This window comes from Heptranchias perlo, chromosome 28, assembly GCF_035084215.1.
Source record: "Heptranchias perlo isolate sHepPer1 chromosome 28, sHepPer1.hap1, whole genome shotgun sequence".
Taxonomy (NCBI): domain Eukaryota; kingdom Metazoa; phylum Chordata; class Chondrichthyes; order Hexanchiformes; family Hexanchidae; genus Heptranchias; species Heptranchias perlo.
Window position 1 is genome coordinate 26,666,279 of NC_090352.1, and position 14,412 is coordinate 26,680,690.

Here is a 14,412-nt window from a genome sequence, read left to right on the forward strand (position 1 = left end):
AATTATGGCCCAATCTGTTTTAGTGGTGTTGGTCTTTTCTACAAATCTTCACATCTTATTTCTAACTATACTTCGTTCCCCAGTGAACTAAGCCTTCAAACAACTCTAAATTATGGTGTTTATAATAAGACACCAACAGTGGAGGGAGCAGGGCCAAAAAGCAGTGAGGTCTAGATGAATAAATGCAGATGTCGGTTTCTACTAATCACATGGCATTTAGAAAAAGGTTAGGGTGAACCCTAAGAAAATAATCATAAAACATATTTCTAAAGCTTCAAAGCTTTACCCACTCCTTACAGATTTGCTCTGAAGACACATAAGTTGTGATGTATATCATATCAAGCTGGTACTCTGCTGAAACTGGATATGCAAAGTGACATTTGAGTTTTATAAAAATATAATCTCTCAGACAAAATGCACAGTAATTTCTGAAAGGAAAACTGCTCTTGCCATTTCTTTTTTTAAATCTGAAATGAGTAAAGTTTGAAAGTAGGCCACATAAAGTTGCACTTTGCGAGATATTCACCTTGAGAAGCTCTCTTTGCCATTACTGTCACACACTTTGAAGATACAAGGATCTTCATCGCTCCGTTATTAAAGTCTGCACAGTCAACTTTATCAGATGTCATTTACACTTCTGGTTTCACATTTTAATAAATGAGTTGACATTTATGCTACAATATATCAAGCTGCTGAAAGAGCACAAATATCCCAGCTCATATAATACTTATCATCTGGCTTATTGAAGAAAGTTCAGGGACAAACGATGAACGATTAAATGGTCCCTTATAATAAGACACCAACAGTCACAGCGTGGAAAATATTTAGTTCCATTGAAAGACATTGTCATTCAACACCAGGTCAAACAATATTAGTAACCCTTAGTTCTGTAGAGGTTCAGAAGCTGTATTACCATACTTTGTTGCAATTTTGTGCCAGTACCTCTAATCATTTTTAAAATTTGTTCTCAGAATGTGGGTGACACTGGCAAGGCCATATTTATTGCTCATCCCTAGTTGCTGCTCTGTCACCGACTTGTGTGTCCTATTGTGTTACATTGCCTCATCCCCTGCTCTGGTGAGTAATGTGTGTGGGTAAGATTGTGGATTGAAGTCCCACTTGAGCACAATCTAGGCTGACATTTCAGTGCAGTACTGAGCAAGTGCTGCACTGTCGGAGATGCCGTCTTTTGGATGAGATGTCAAACCGAGACCTCGATTGCCCTCTCAAACAAACATAAAAAATCCCATAGCGAAGAAGAGCAGGGGAGTTATTCCCTATGTCCTGGCCAATATTTATCCCTCAAACAATACCACTTCAAAAAAGCAGCAGATATCTCCAAACACCCCAATCACTGCTCCCAGCCCTGGCCTGTACTGTGTGATCTGGTCATTATCACGCTGCTGTTTGTGGGACCTTGCTGTGTGCAAATTGGTTGCCGTGTTTCCTACATTACAACAGTGCCTACACTTCAAAAGTACTTAATCGGCTGTAAAGCGCTTTGGGACGTCTTGAGGTCGTAAAAGGCACTATAGAAATGCAAATCTTTCTTTTCTTTTTATGCTGTCCGAACCATACTAACGCCATCTCCGCCCCCACCCGCGCCCCCTCTTGTGCGATGTGGCCAATATCTTGCACCCTCAGTGCATCTTCTCCCGTGAGCTACGGTATTTATTTAAAAGAAAATGTAGCCACCAGCTCTTGGGTTGATGTCTCATGCAGCGTCCTGCTAACCCACCGACCCACAGTAGCTCTGCTGCCCGTTGACATGTCCAGGCTGTGCCTACTGTGACCACAGCTGCGATCCCAACTTTTGATGCAGCCATCCCAGCCGATATCTGAAAACATCCATGACTGGCTGCACCCTGTCCTGGCCAATACTTTGTGACTCCCTCCCTATACCTGCTGGATCTTTTGGCTCAGGCCCTGCTTTGTTTTATGTATTTCTTTTTAAAAAAATGACAGATTTTTGCAGTCTGTTGCTACTTTTTTTAAAAAGGCAATTGATTTTATTTTTAAAGTATTTTTTATGGGGCCATACTTTGATTTAATATAACCCTCTTTAATACCTACCTCTTTGATCAAGTTTTTAGTTACCCCACCAGATATCTTCTTCTTTGAATCAGCATCAATTTTTGTCTGATTACACTCCTGTCAAGCGCCTTGGAATGTTTTTCTACGTAAGGACTGCAAGTTTTTGGGTTTACATAGTGGATGTCCTGCAATGTTGCTTGCAGAGAAAGGTTAAAAAGAAATTGGTCTCAAATTACATAAAACTTGATAAATGAACATATTTATATATGGTAAAATGTGACTATATACAGGCCTAATTTCCTGTACTACTGTTTCACTGGTGGAAGTACTATGGGGCAGGACTTCCAACTGCACCTTGGTTGTATCTCTGGCCCTGGCATTTAAATATTTAGGGTGGATGCTGTGGCCATATATAATATATACAGTAATTGCTAAGTCTGTTGCATATTCATTATTTGGGCATTACTTTTCTGTGACACACAGACACACCTGCAGCTGCACACCAACTACTAGATGGAGCTCCAGAAACTCCAACTCTCTATACATTCACCCTCAGCCGTCCGAGGGAAATTTGCTTGGTCCTAATTTTTTGTGGGCAAAGCCACAGAGATCCACCAGTATATTAATAAAAATCTTGCACTTCCTGTATGCAAACCTTATTTCCTGTTGTCATGATTTTTATCTTTTTTTTGACAAAGTTTTATCATTAAAAATTGTTATGTCAACATTTCCCATTCAATTTTTCTAATGTCAATTGTCACAATGTAGTTCCAGTCCTTGGCCACTAAGTGGGTCTGAGGAATGAGTTTTTGAAATCTCTCTTCCAACTCTGTTGTCATCTTGTATATATACATTAAAAAAAACTTATGTTCATCAACAAGAAAAAATTACTGACAAACAAAGAAATAGCACAGCAGTGGGAAACATTTAAAACGGTGATCAACAGAGTCCAGGAGAAATATATCCCACTAAAAAGCAAGAACAAACCAGCTAGTAATGACACAGCGTGGATGAATAAAGAAATAAGGGAAAAATTGAAACTAAAGAAAGAGGCATACGCTAAGTACACAGACAACAAAGGAAAGGATGACAAAAGGGAATATGAAAAGGTTAGGAAAGAAGTCAAAAAAACAATTAGGGCGGCAACGAGAAACTACAAAATCAAAATATGAAGGAAAATAAAAAGAAATATTTAAGTATTCTACATACACATAAATAACAAAAGAAAAATCAGGGTAGGGATAGGGCCACTAAGGGATACATATGATAAACTCCAAGGCAATGACAGCGAAATGACAGAAATATTAAATAATTACTTTGCCTCAGTATTTACCAGGGAGACTAACATGGTGGATATGAGGTTAGAAGAGCGCAAAAAAGATATAGAGATATTTAAGATAGAAAGGGGGGAGATAACTGATAAACTAATCAAACTTAGAGAGGATAAAACCCCTGGTCCGGATGGATTGCATCCGCGCATATTATAAGAAGTTAGGGAAGAGAGAGCAGAGGCACTATTACACATATATAAAAATTCATTAGAAAAGGAAATAGTGCCAGAAGACTGGCAGATAGCTAATGTGATTCCTATATTTAAAAAGGGAGACAGAACAAATTCAGGGAACTATAGACCAATTAGCTTAACGTCGGTGGTAGGAAAGATAATGGAATCCTTACTCAAAGATGTAACAGAAAAACATCTAGAAACTGAAAAAATAATTAAGAATAGTAAGCACGGATTTCAAAAGGGAAGGTCATGCTTGACCAACCTTACTGAATACTTTGAAGAAGTAACAGAAAGGGTAGACAAGGGTAATGCAGTAGATGTAATATATTTGGATTTTCAAAAGGCCTTCAATAAGGTACTGTATAGTAAACTCATGACTAAGGTCAGAGCCTGTGGAGTCCCGGACAAGTAGCAGAATGGATAGCAAGCTGGCTTCAAAACAGAAAACAGAGAGTAAGGGTTAAAGATAGTTACTCAGACTGGCAAAAGGTGGGAAGTGGTGTTCCACAGGGATTGGTGCTGGGACCACTGTTGTTCACCATTTACATAAACGATTTGGACTCAGGAATTGGAAGCACAATTTCAAAATTTGGGGACGACAACAAATTGTGTGGGGTGGGGGGCATAGTTAATACTGAGTAGGACTGCGATAAAATACAGGAAGACATTAATAAACTTGCAGGATGGGTGTATAATTGGCAAATGAATTTCAATAGATGTAAATGTGAGGTGATACATTCTGGTAGGAAGAATAAGGAGACCACATACACCTTGGAAAATAAGTGTCTAAATGGGGTAGAGGAGCAGAGGGATCTGGGGCACAGATACACAAATCACTAAAAGTAGCGACGCAGGTTAAAAAGGCCATAAAACAAGCAAACAAAGCACTGGGTTCATTTCTGGAGGGATAGAACTGAAAAGCAGAGAAGTTATGTTAAACTTGTATAGAACCTTGGTTAGACCACACTTGCAGTACTGTGAACAGTTCTGGTCTCCGTATTATAAAAAGGATATAGAGGCACTGGAGAAGGTACAAAAAAGATTTACTAGGATGATACCAGAACTGAGAGATTATACCTATCAGGAAAGATTGAATAGGCTGGGGCTCTTTTCTTTAGAAAAGAGAAGGCTGAGGGGTGACCTGACAGAAGTCTTTAAGATTATGAAAGGGTTTGATGTAGAGAAGATGTTTCCACTTGTGGGGGAGACCAGGACAAGGGGCCATAAATATAAGATAGTCACTAATAAATCCAATAGGGAATTCAGGAGAAACTTCGTTACCCAGAGAATGGTTAGAATGTGGAACCTGCTACAGGAGTAGATGAGCTGACCAGCATAGATGCATTTAAGGGGAAGCTAGATAAACACATGAGGGAGAAAGGAATAGAAGGATATGCTGATGGGATTAGTTGAAGTAGGGAGGGAGGAGGCTCACGTGGAGCATAAACTCCGTATGGACCTGTTGGGCCGAATGGTCTATTTCTGTACTGTACATTCTATATAATTCTATGTAGTAAAACTGATTGTAGACAACACCACAGGCAATTTACTAATTTGAATTAAAAAGTTACAAAGATTCCACACAATTCTATAGATATTAATGCAAATATTAAAATATCTTTGTTATTTCTTTTTATTGTATGTTGAAATGGTTGAATGTTGTTAATATTTGCATGTGTAATTCAGCCACCCTGAAATAATTTGTGAAGCCCTTCCAGGGGTAAGGGTGGGGAAGGTTCCAATGTGACACACTTACATGGTTCTGTATAGAAACTACTGGTGAAGAGATTGTGGCATTTTAAAATGCGATTTAATATTGAAAATGAGACAATGAACTAAAAATCAGCACAAACTTTTTGTATTGACTGGCCAAACTGATATTACATAAAATAGAATGTGTAGTTTTGTAAATAGGCAGAGAATAATTCGTAGAACACACAAAGAATATTTTCCAAGTAAGTAAAACAGTTTTAACCTTCATATAAGTTTGATAAAATGTTCCAAATATTATCATATGTTTTGAAGGAGTTAAAAAGCAATGGGCTCTGATTTATTCCCAGGACAGTGCCACTAGATAGCAACAGTGCTGCAATGCGTGTTGCTAACACTGTTTGATAGCATGCTAAGCATCATAGTTTAATCTGTCCCATTATTGGTGGGATAGGAATTCCACTTTAGACAATAGAATATATTTTCCTCCAGTTGTTAATGCTAGCAAAAAGTTTGGCATGAGTATAAAACAGGTCTCACGATGTCTACGTACATCTATGATAATCATAAGGGAGTCAGCATATGTAAATCTTCATTGATGCAAAAATAATAAGATTTTAAACTAGTGACACACAGGTCGTGACCTATCCATTATCAATTAATACCATTCCAGAAGACAACATATTACCAATCTCAGAAAAATATCTTTGGGCCTTCTAATTACGATCGGAGCCACGGCAGGGAAGTGGACACTTTGACAGTTAGTGGCATTTGTTGAAATTCCTCTCTAGTACTTGGACAGAGACAGTAGTGCAAAAGTATGGATTAGTGGACAGAGACTTGTTGCTGAAATAAATGTCAATAGACTGTTCACTACTGGAAGTGGTCAGCGTGGTGCTCTTTGATGCAGTGGTCTGTTGCTAAGCAAACAATAGAATATATTTTCCTCCAGTTGTTAATGCTAGCAAAAAGTTTGGCATGAGTATAAAACAGGTCTCACGATGTCTATGTACATCTATGATAATCATAAAACTGCACACTGAATGGTCTTAAAGTCAACTTGCTTTTCATAGAATTGCAGAGAGCGGCAAGAATGTGGAACTTGCTGCCACATAAAGTGATTGAAGCAGATAGCATTGATGCATTTAAGGGAAGGCTTGATGCATGCATGAAGGAAAAGGGAATAGAGGGATATGAGGTGCAGGGTGGGAAGAGGTAATTAGAGTGGGAAGAGGCTCATGTGGAGTATAAACACTGGCATAGACTAGTTGGGGTGAATGGCCTGTTTTTCTGCTATAGATTCTAAGTAAAAATTCTGTGTAATTCTATCACTTCGATTTCACCTATACAGATTAATAACTCCTGTCAGTATTCATTACACACACACACACACATATACATATAAACATGGCACTGTAGTTAGTGAGTGCTTACAAGCTTCATTATTGGAATGAGAAAGCATTTCTTTGAAAATAAAGTGCAACCTCAGAGTTTGAAAATATTCCACCAGGAGCAAATTTCCTCCTGGACTTTAATGCATTTCTCTCATATAGAGGCCAAGTGACAAACTGAGGGGGGTCTGTAGAAGTCTTTTAGCTTCGTAGTAAGTTGTATCAGCAAAAAGCAGATGAATGCCCAGTGATACAGATAATAGGTTGCAAGAGAGCCATACTTCCACACAGTCCCAGGAACGAAACCTAGAAAACATGAAAATTAATAGTTTTGAATAGTCTCAAAATCAGTTTTTTTATTATTGTTACACACAAAATACCTTAGCTGCAAGATTGTATTAGTTTTAAATAAAATATTACACTGTTGTATTTGGCATAGGCTAAATGCATGTCTAACGTTTGTTTTAGTCAGATATCTGGCTTTATCTATATTATACCTCACATGTAGATCTCAGCAATGGTTTATGGGTCTCACATGGCACTATTAGAAAAAGTGGTAAATGACTATGAGAAAAACAAACAAGTGCAGATGGATCAATACTAAGTGCAACCCACTGGATGGTGGATTAACTAAGAAAACTCCAATATCATCAATCTTCCTGTGGTCAGGCAATGTACAGAACCTCTTTATGCCTGAGGTAACGGTCTTTACCGGTGGATGGGCTTTTCTTTCTCTAGTCAATACTGTTACAAATTCTACTTCCCGAAAGATGTCTGAACAAAGTGTCAGCTGTGAAAGGAATGCCAAATGTGCTGAGTCTGGCCATATTGTGAGTGATGGTTAGCATTTGCTTTTCCCGTAACATGATCCCAACATGATTGTGCTCCTGCCTTATGACTCTGTGCTGCTACGTGTTAGCCGTGGCTCAGTGGGTAGCACCTCGCTTCTGAGTCAGAAGGTTGTGGGTTTCAGCGCCACTCCAGAGACTTGAACACATAATCTACTTCAGTGCAGTACTGAGGGAGTGCTGCACTGTCGGAGATGCCGTCTTTTGGATGAGACGTTAAACCGAGGCCCCGTCTGCCCTCTCAGGTGGACGTAAAAGATCCCATGGCACTATTTCGAAGAGGAGTACGGGAATTCTCCCTGGTGTCCTGGCTAATATTTATCCCTCAACCAACATCACTAAAATAGACTGTCTGGTCATTATCACATTGCTGTTTGTGGGACCCTGCTGTGTGCAAATTGACTGCCATGTTTCCTACATTACAACAGTAACTACACTTCAAACATACTTCATTGGCTTCAAGTGCTTTGGGATGCCATGAGGTCGTGAAAGGCGCTATATAAATGCAAGTTCCTGCCATATAACTAGTGAATGTCATAGATCCAGAGAAAAGATTATGGGTACCTTAAAGCTCTTATCTACAATACTTCACCTCCAAAACAAAAGGGGTTAAAAATCCCCTTGTCGAAAATTTTGTTGAATACAAAACAGAAAATTCCATGTACTTGCTCCGGCTTTGTCACTGAATAAAATGATCAACGGGAAATGTTTTACCTGCAAGGTTTTAATTCAAAAATGTTGTCCTTTTTCAGCTATGTTAACAACAATTCCTTTTCTATTTCCCTTAATTTTTTGCATCTTCAGGCACCTCTGGACCATTCGACAGCAAAGAGGGGAGGCGGGTAACCTGTTCTAAGGCTTTTCCTGATTCCACTATGACAAGTGTATGGCTCTGGGTAATCTACCTGCCTATTTTCTTTATTCCATCTGAGGACATGCCTTGCTTCTGCTTGGCATCTCCCAGTCTTTTATTCTTTTTTTAATTCATTCTCGGGATGTGGGCGTCGCTGGCATGACCAACATTTATTGCCCATCCCAAGTTGCCCTGAAAAGGCGGGAGCGGGCCGCTTTCATGAACCACTGTGTAACGGTTTCATACGACAGAGTGGCTTGCCAGGCCACTTCAGAGGGCAGTTAAGCATCAACCACATTGGTGTGGGACTGGAGTCACATATAGGCCAGACTGAATATAGACATCAGGTTTCCTTCCCTAAAGGACATCAGTGAACCAGTTGGGTTTTTACAACAATCTGACTGCTTCATGGTCACTTTTATTGATACTAGCTTTTTATTTTCCAGATCTTTTAAAATGAATTCAAATTTTCAAACTGCCATGGTGGGATTTGAATTCCGGTCTGACCAAGAACAAAAGGCCACTGTGTGGGGGAACAAACGCAATTTGTATTGCTTCATTTCTCTCAAGGTCACTTTGTGGTTCCATCATCTTTTGTATATTTTAAGTTAATGAAATTGTAGCAATGTTATGACACTTTTAATATCAGCAAAGAATTATAAAGTACAAAATACAATAACTCAGAGTGTTGGCCTTGAAGATGATAACCATGGACTGGGGTTGTTTGGTATTTTATCAAATGATGCACAGTGCCTCTCCATGGTCAGGAGATGATACTACACTGTAACAAGGCACAACAACAATACTGTGCAAGTCAGTCACTGACATGTGTACAATGCTCTGCCAAACTATGAAGAGTTTTATTTTAATGAATATTTTCTCCTTCTTTCATTTCCCCCTTCTTCTCCGACTCATGCTTGGCACCAGCTCCCCAAGGGCCAACAGCCCTATGGGACCTGGCCCGGATAGGCATTCTTTACAATCATCAGAGACAGTGAGTGTCGGCAGGCAATGAACGACATCATGTCCAAACTTAAGCTTATCCTCATTGGGCATGCACTTTACAGCAGACATCGCTGGATAGCAATCAGGAGCGGCAATTCTGACTGAGTTGTCATCTCCCCAGCCTGGGTGTGCTGACGCCTATTGTAGTGGCTCAGCGGCTGCCCTGGCTGAGATCAGTAAACTAACCACAAACTAGAGACTGAATCTGGGACCTCCCTGCTTTGTATGGCTCTGTTAGTGCAGATCAGTTAACTCACCACAAACTAGAAATTGAATCTAGGACCTTGCTGTTTTGTATGGCTCTGTTAATGTAGATTAGTTAACTCACCACAAACTAGAGATTGAACCTAGGACCTCCCTACTTTATATGGCGCAGTTAGTGAAGCTTTCCATAGCCAATGAATGGTTTTCAGTTTCGTTATGTGCAGTGGATTTTCCAAGTGAGCCATCAAGGGAGCCCAATATATTGTTTTACTTTCTAATTACATTTCTAAGCTCGATCCCATTCTTGGTAAGAGGAGGCTCATGTGGAACATAAATGCTGGCATAGACCAGTTGAGCCGAATGGCCTGTTTCTGTGCTGTAGATTCTTTGTAACTCTATGTAACACTCAGCCAGACTCACAGAGCTTGGGATTTAATTCAGTCTGTTCCAAATGCCAAAGTCCTTTGGTTATTTAACTCTGCTGATGATTAGATAATGATTCTAATCATGATTACGCCTTTAATATCAACATTAGCTTTGTGATGTGGTCAATGGAAAAAAGGTAAGCATTCAAAGCCGGACCAAAATATATTTCTGAATATCTAAATCTATTTATAGAACTACAGTACACAATAGAACCATAATGCCATTCTGGATATAGATTTCAACACTCCCAATGATATAAGTGTTTCGAAACACAATTAATTTCATTCAATCACAATCTAAAATCAGCAGAGTTTGAACATCTGTCCTCCGAGCCTTAATAGCCTGTAAGCGTGATGTAGCCACGACAACCATAGGAGCTGTAAATGCCATGAAGTACAGCTGCCGTTTATGTTGTTAAGAACACAAACAGGAATGAATGAGGCCTGACAAATATCGATCCAGTTCAATAATGTCCACTACAAGAAGCCTGAGATCACCTTGATGATGCTCATATTGCTAAACAAGTGGGTTGAAAGGTCTGATTTTGACCACTTCCTCCAGAGAACTTATTCTGGCACTAGCACTCAAACTGTGCCAACAGGAGAAATGATATTACTTTGTCCCAATTTGAAATTATCAGAAGGTAGGATACAGCTACCTTGATGACCCACTGAGCTCTGCAATACCAGCAGATCACATTGCTGATCTTTTTTCTGGCCTTCAGCACAGTTTTGCCTGAACAATTTTCAAACAATTAGGTCACAGAAGAGTCATCCCACCAAGGAGTGAGGTGGGAGATAACAGTAACAGTGTTGACTATCCCAAGCTATTGCCAATAACAGTGGCAATCTACAAGTCCATTATGATTTATTTAAAAGATTTTTCAAATGTATTTTTTTTTGCTCTCCCAGAGAAAGGATTACAGTGCTGCGGGTGGAAAATTTTTTCTGCTTTCTGCACGTAAAGTCGGCAATAAAGACTCTCTGGCCGGTTATGCATCTCCTGCAAAGATGATGATGACAATGAGAACAGATATAACACCTTTAACATTGGACAAAGTGATTCACAGAAGCGTCATCAGAAAATGGACACTGCGCTATGGAGGCAGATATTAGAAGAGTAGGTTTGAAGGAGGGTCTTAAAGGAGGAGTAGTTCCAGGAGGGAATTCCAGAATATAGAACCTAGCGTAGGACTCTTACTTTAATATTGTAATGAGCTTTCTGAATACATCTGGTGCGTGCCCTGGACGTCTATGGAATGCCCTATACAATATGGTGGGCAGTGCTCTTCCAGCCCATTTAGGTGCCCATTTCATGCTTGAAAAATGGGGGTGGTGCAATCCAATTTCTAGGCTATTATCTCTACTGGCTGACCATTCAGGAGATATGTTTGGAAGGAAGAGAGTTAATGCTGTAACATTAACAACTGTGAAATAAAGGTTTCTTTTGGCACAACGACACCTCTATTTGTTCAACTTTAATTTAGTTTGCTTATGAAAACGAACCCTGTCAGGTCAAAGTAGGAATTGTGTCTTCCCCATATGTCACCACATCAGAAAGTCTACGAAAATCTGTTTCATATGATTGTATTGCAAATTATCAGACTATGTAAGAAATACATTCTAAAGAGGATATTTTAATCCCTTGTAGACCTATCCTATCTTTATTGTTTTCTAACTATTCACACCATCAGTAATTTCTGGGGCTAAAGGTGTTAAATCATGAGGACAGGTTGCACGGACTAGGCTTGTATTCCCTTGAACATAGAAGATTAAGGGGTGAACTAATTGAAGGGGGAAAATTTCGATAGGGGCCGTTTTTGGATGTGGGTAGCATGATATGCTATTACCCCACGCCCAATGGCCCCTGCGCAGGCAGGAAGCAAGTTTAGACCCACCGGAGCACTTATCTGCAATCAGCGTTCCATTGCAGGCCTTGCACGTGGAATCGATGCAATTTGTACTTTCCACCACCAGAGGGAGCTCAATCTCTTAAAGGGAGGATGTTGCTTAGAAATCTCTTAAAGGTAGCTGGTACCTGTTATTTGCTGAAAATAACAGTCTACTGTCTGCGCGGAGTCTGCACGGAGATCAGACATTGCACACATAAAACACAGATGCAGGTCCCATCCCTATGTTTACACACTGATGAGTTATGTTAAAACATTGAATAAAGGTTGCGCACTACTAAATCCCACATCCTCCAATCTGCACGCCAGACCTCACCAATCTGATGATCTGAATTGGTACCAGGCCTGCGAGAGTGCGTGCACCAAGGTTCTCTGCTGATGCACTAGAGACCGTGGTGCAAGAGGTGGAAAGAAGGAGGGACATCCTATATCCGAAGGTGGGGGGGGGGGTGGTGGTGAGGGCAAAAGGCCCTCAAGATATACTCAAAAGGCAGTGGGAGGCAACAGGGGATGAAGTCAATGCCAGGCGCACAGCATCACGAACATGGATGCAGTGCAGGAAGAAGTTCAGTGCTTTGACATGAGTGGTCAAGGTGAATGAGGTCAACTGTCAAGTGGCGTCTCCTACCAACTGCACCACGCACTACACCCCACATACCAATAAACTCTTTCCAGCAGTACTCAACTCTTCCAATCAGATGCTTCCTCTCACCCTTACACATCAGCACTGTTTCAAGCTGCCCACCCACAACTCACAGGCCACACACACTAGCAGCTATTCAACCATGACAGGCACATCACCCAGACACACATCCCGCTTTCTTGCAGGAGAAGGTGGCACATATCAGGAGGCAGCAAGTGGCCGTGGCATTTCGCCCATCGAGCCTGTTCCACCATTCAGATCATGGAGGACCTGTGACCTAACTCCATATACCCGTCTTTGCCCCACATCCCTTAATACCCTTGGTTCACAGAAATCTATCAATCTCAGATTTAACATTCACAAGTGAGCTAGCATCAACTGCCGTCTGCAGAAGAGCGTTTCAAACATCTCCCACCCTTTGCGTTTAGAAGCATTTCCTAACTTCATTCCTGCACGTCCTGGCTCTAAATGTTAGGCTATGTCCCGGCATCCTAGTATTGAAGTCTAGGAGACCTCCAAGAACAGTTACAAATGTCCCGGCAGCCAGAAGCAATAATCCAGCCACTAACCTGTAAATTTTTAAAAATTTTTTTTATTCATTCACGGGATGTGGGCGTCGCTGGCGAGGCCAGCAATTATTGCCCATCCCTAATTGCCCTCGAGAAGGTGGTGGTGAGCCGCCTTCTTGAACCGCTGCAGTCCGTGTGGTGACGGTTCTCCCACAGTGCTGTTAGGAAGGGAGTTCCAGGATTTTGACCCAGCGACGATGAAGGAACGGTGATATAGTTCCAAGTCGGGATGGTGTGTGACTTGGAGGGGAACGTGCAGGTGGTGTTGTTCCCATGTGCCTGCTGCTCTTGTCCTTCTAGGTGGTAGAGGTCGCGGGTTTGGGAGGTGCTGTCGAAGAAGCCTTGGCGAGTTGCTGCAGTGCATCCTGTGGATGGTACACACTGCAGCCACAGTGCGCCGGTGGTGAAGGGAGTGAATGTTTAGGGTGATGGATTGGGTGCCAATCAAGCGGGCTGCTTTATCTTGGATGGTGTCGAGCTTCTTGAGTGTTGTTGGAGCTGCACTCATCCAGGCAAGTGGAGAGTATTCCATCACACTCCTGACTTGTGCCTTGTAGATGGTGGAAAGGCTTTGGGGAGTCAGGAGGTGAGTCACTCGCCGCAGAACACCCAGCCTCTGACCTGCTCTCGTAGCCACAGTATTTATATGGCTGGTCCAGTTCAGTTTCTGGTCAATGGTGACCCCCAGGATGTTGATGGTGGGGGATTCGGCGATGGTAATGCCGTTGAATGTCAAGGGGAGGTGGTTAGACTTTCTCTTGTTGGAGATGGTCATTGCCTGGCACTTATCTGGCGCGAATGTTACTTGCCACTTATGAGCCCAAGCCTGGATGTTGTCCAGGTCTTGCTGCATGTGGGCTCGGACTGCTTCATTATCTGAGGGGTTGCGAATGGAACTGAACACTGTGCAGTCATCGGCGAACATCCCCATTTCTGACCTTATGATGGAGGGAAGGTCATTGATGAAGCAGCTGAAGATGGTTGGGCCTAGGACACTGCCCTGAGGAACTCCTGCAGCAATGTCCTGGGGCTGAGATGATTGGCCTCCAACAACCACTACCATCTTCCTTTGTGCTAGGTATGACTCCAGCCACTGGAGAGTTTTCCCCCTGATTCCCATTGACTTCAATTTTATGAGGGCTCCTTGGTGCCACACTCGGTCCTGCATGATCCCTTTAAATAGCGCTCGTGAGGGGTCCTCCAGACACTCTAAGACATGTTCAGATGGTCGGGGTTAAGACTGTGCGTTGAGTTAAGTGTTAAGTCCCAAAATGGTGTCTATCACTTTAAATCAGCATTGCACGCTGATTGAA

The 14,412-nt window shown here is 41.5% G+C and overlaps 1 protein-coding gene across 1 annotated transcript in view; it reads right to left on the reverse strand.

Annotated features, from left to right (window-relative positions):
- Positions 1-5,405: 5,405 nt before the first annotated feature.
- LOC137299220 (EF-hand calcium-binding domain-containing protein 5-like) overlaps positions 5,406-14,412 on the reverse strand; it is a 115,683-nt gene continuing 106,676 nt past the window's right edge. The window contains exon 20 of the mRNA XM_067967883.1: positions 5,406-6,948. Coding sequence (XP_067823984.1) covers positions 6,797-6,948 — 152 coding nt within the window. The 3' untranslated portion in view covers positions 5,406-6,796. The remainder of the gene's footprint in view (positions 6,949-14,412) is intronic.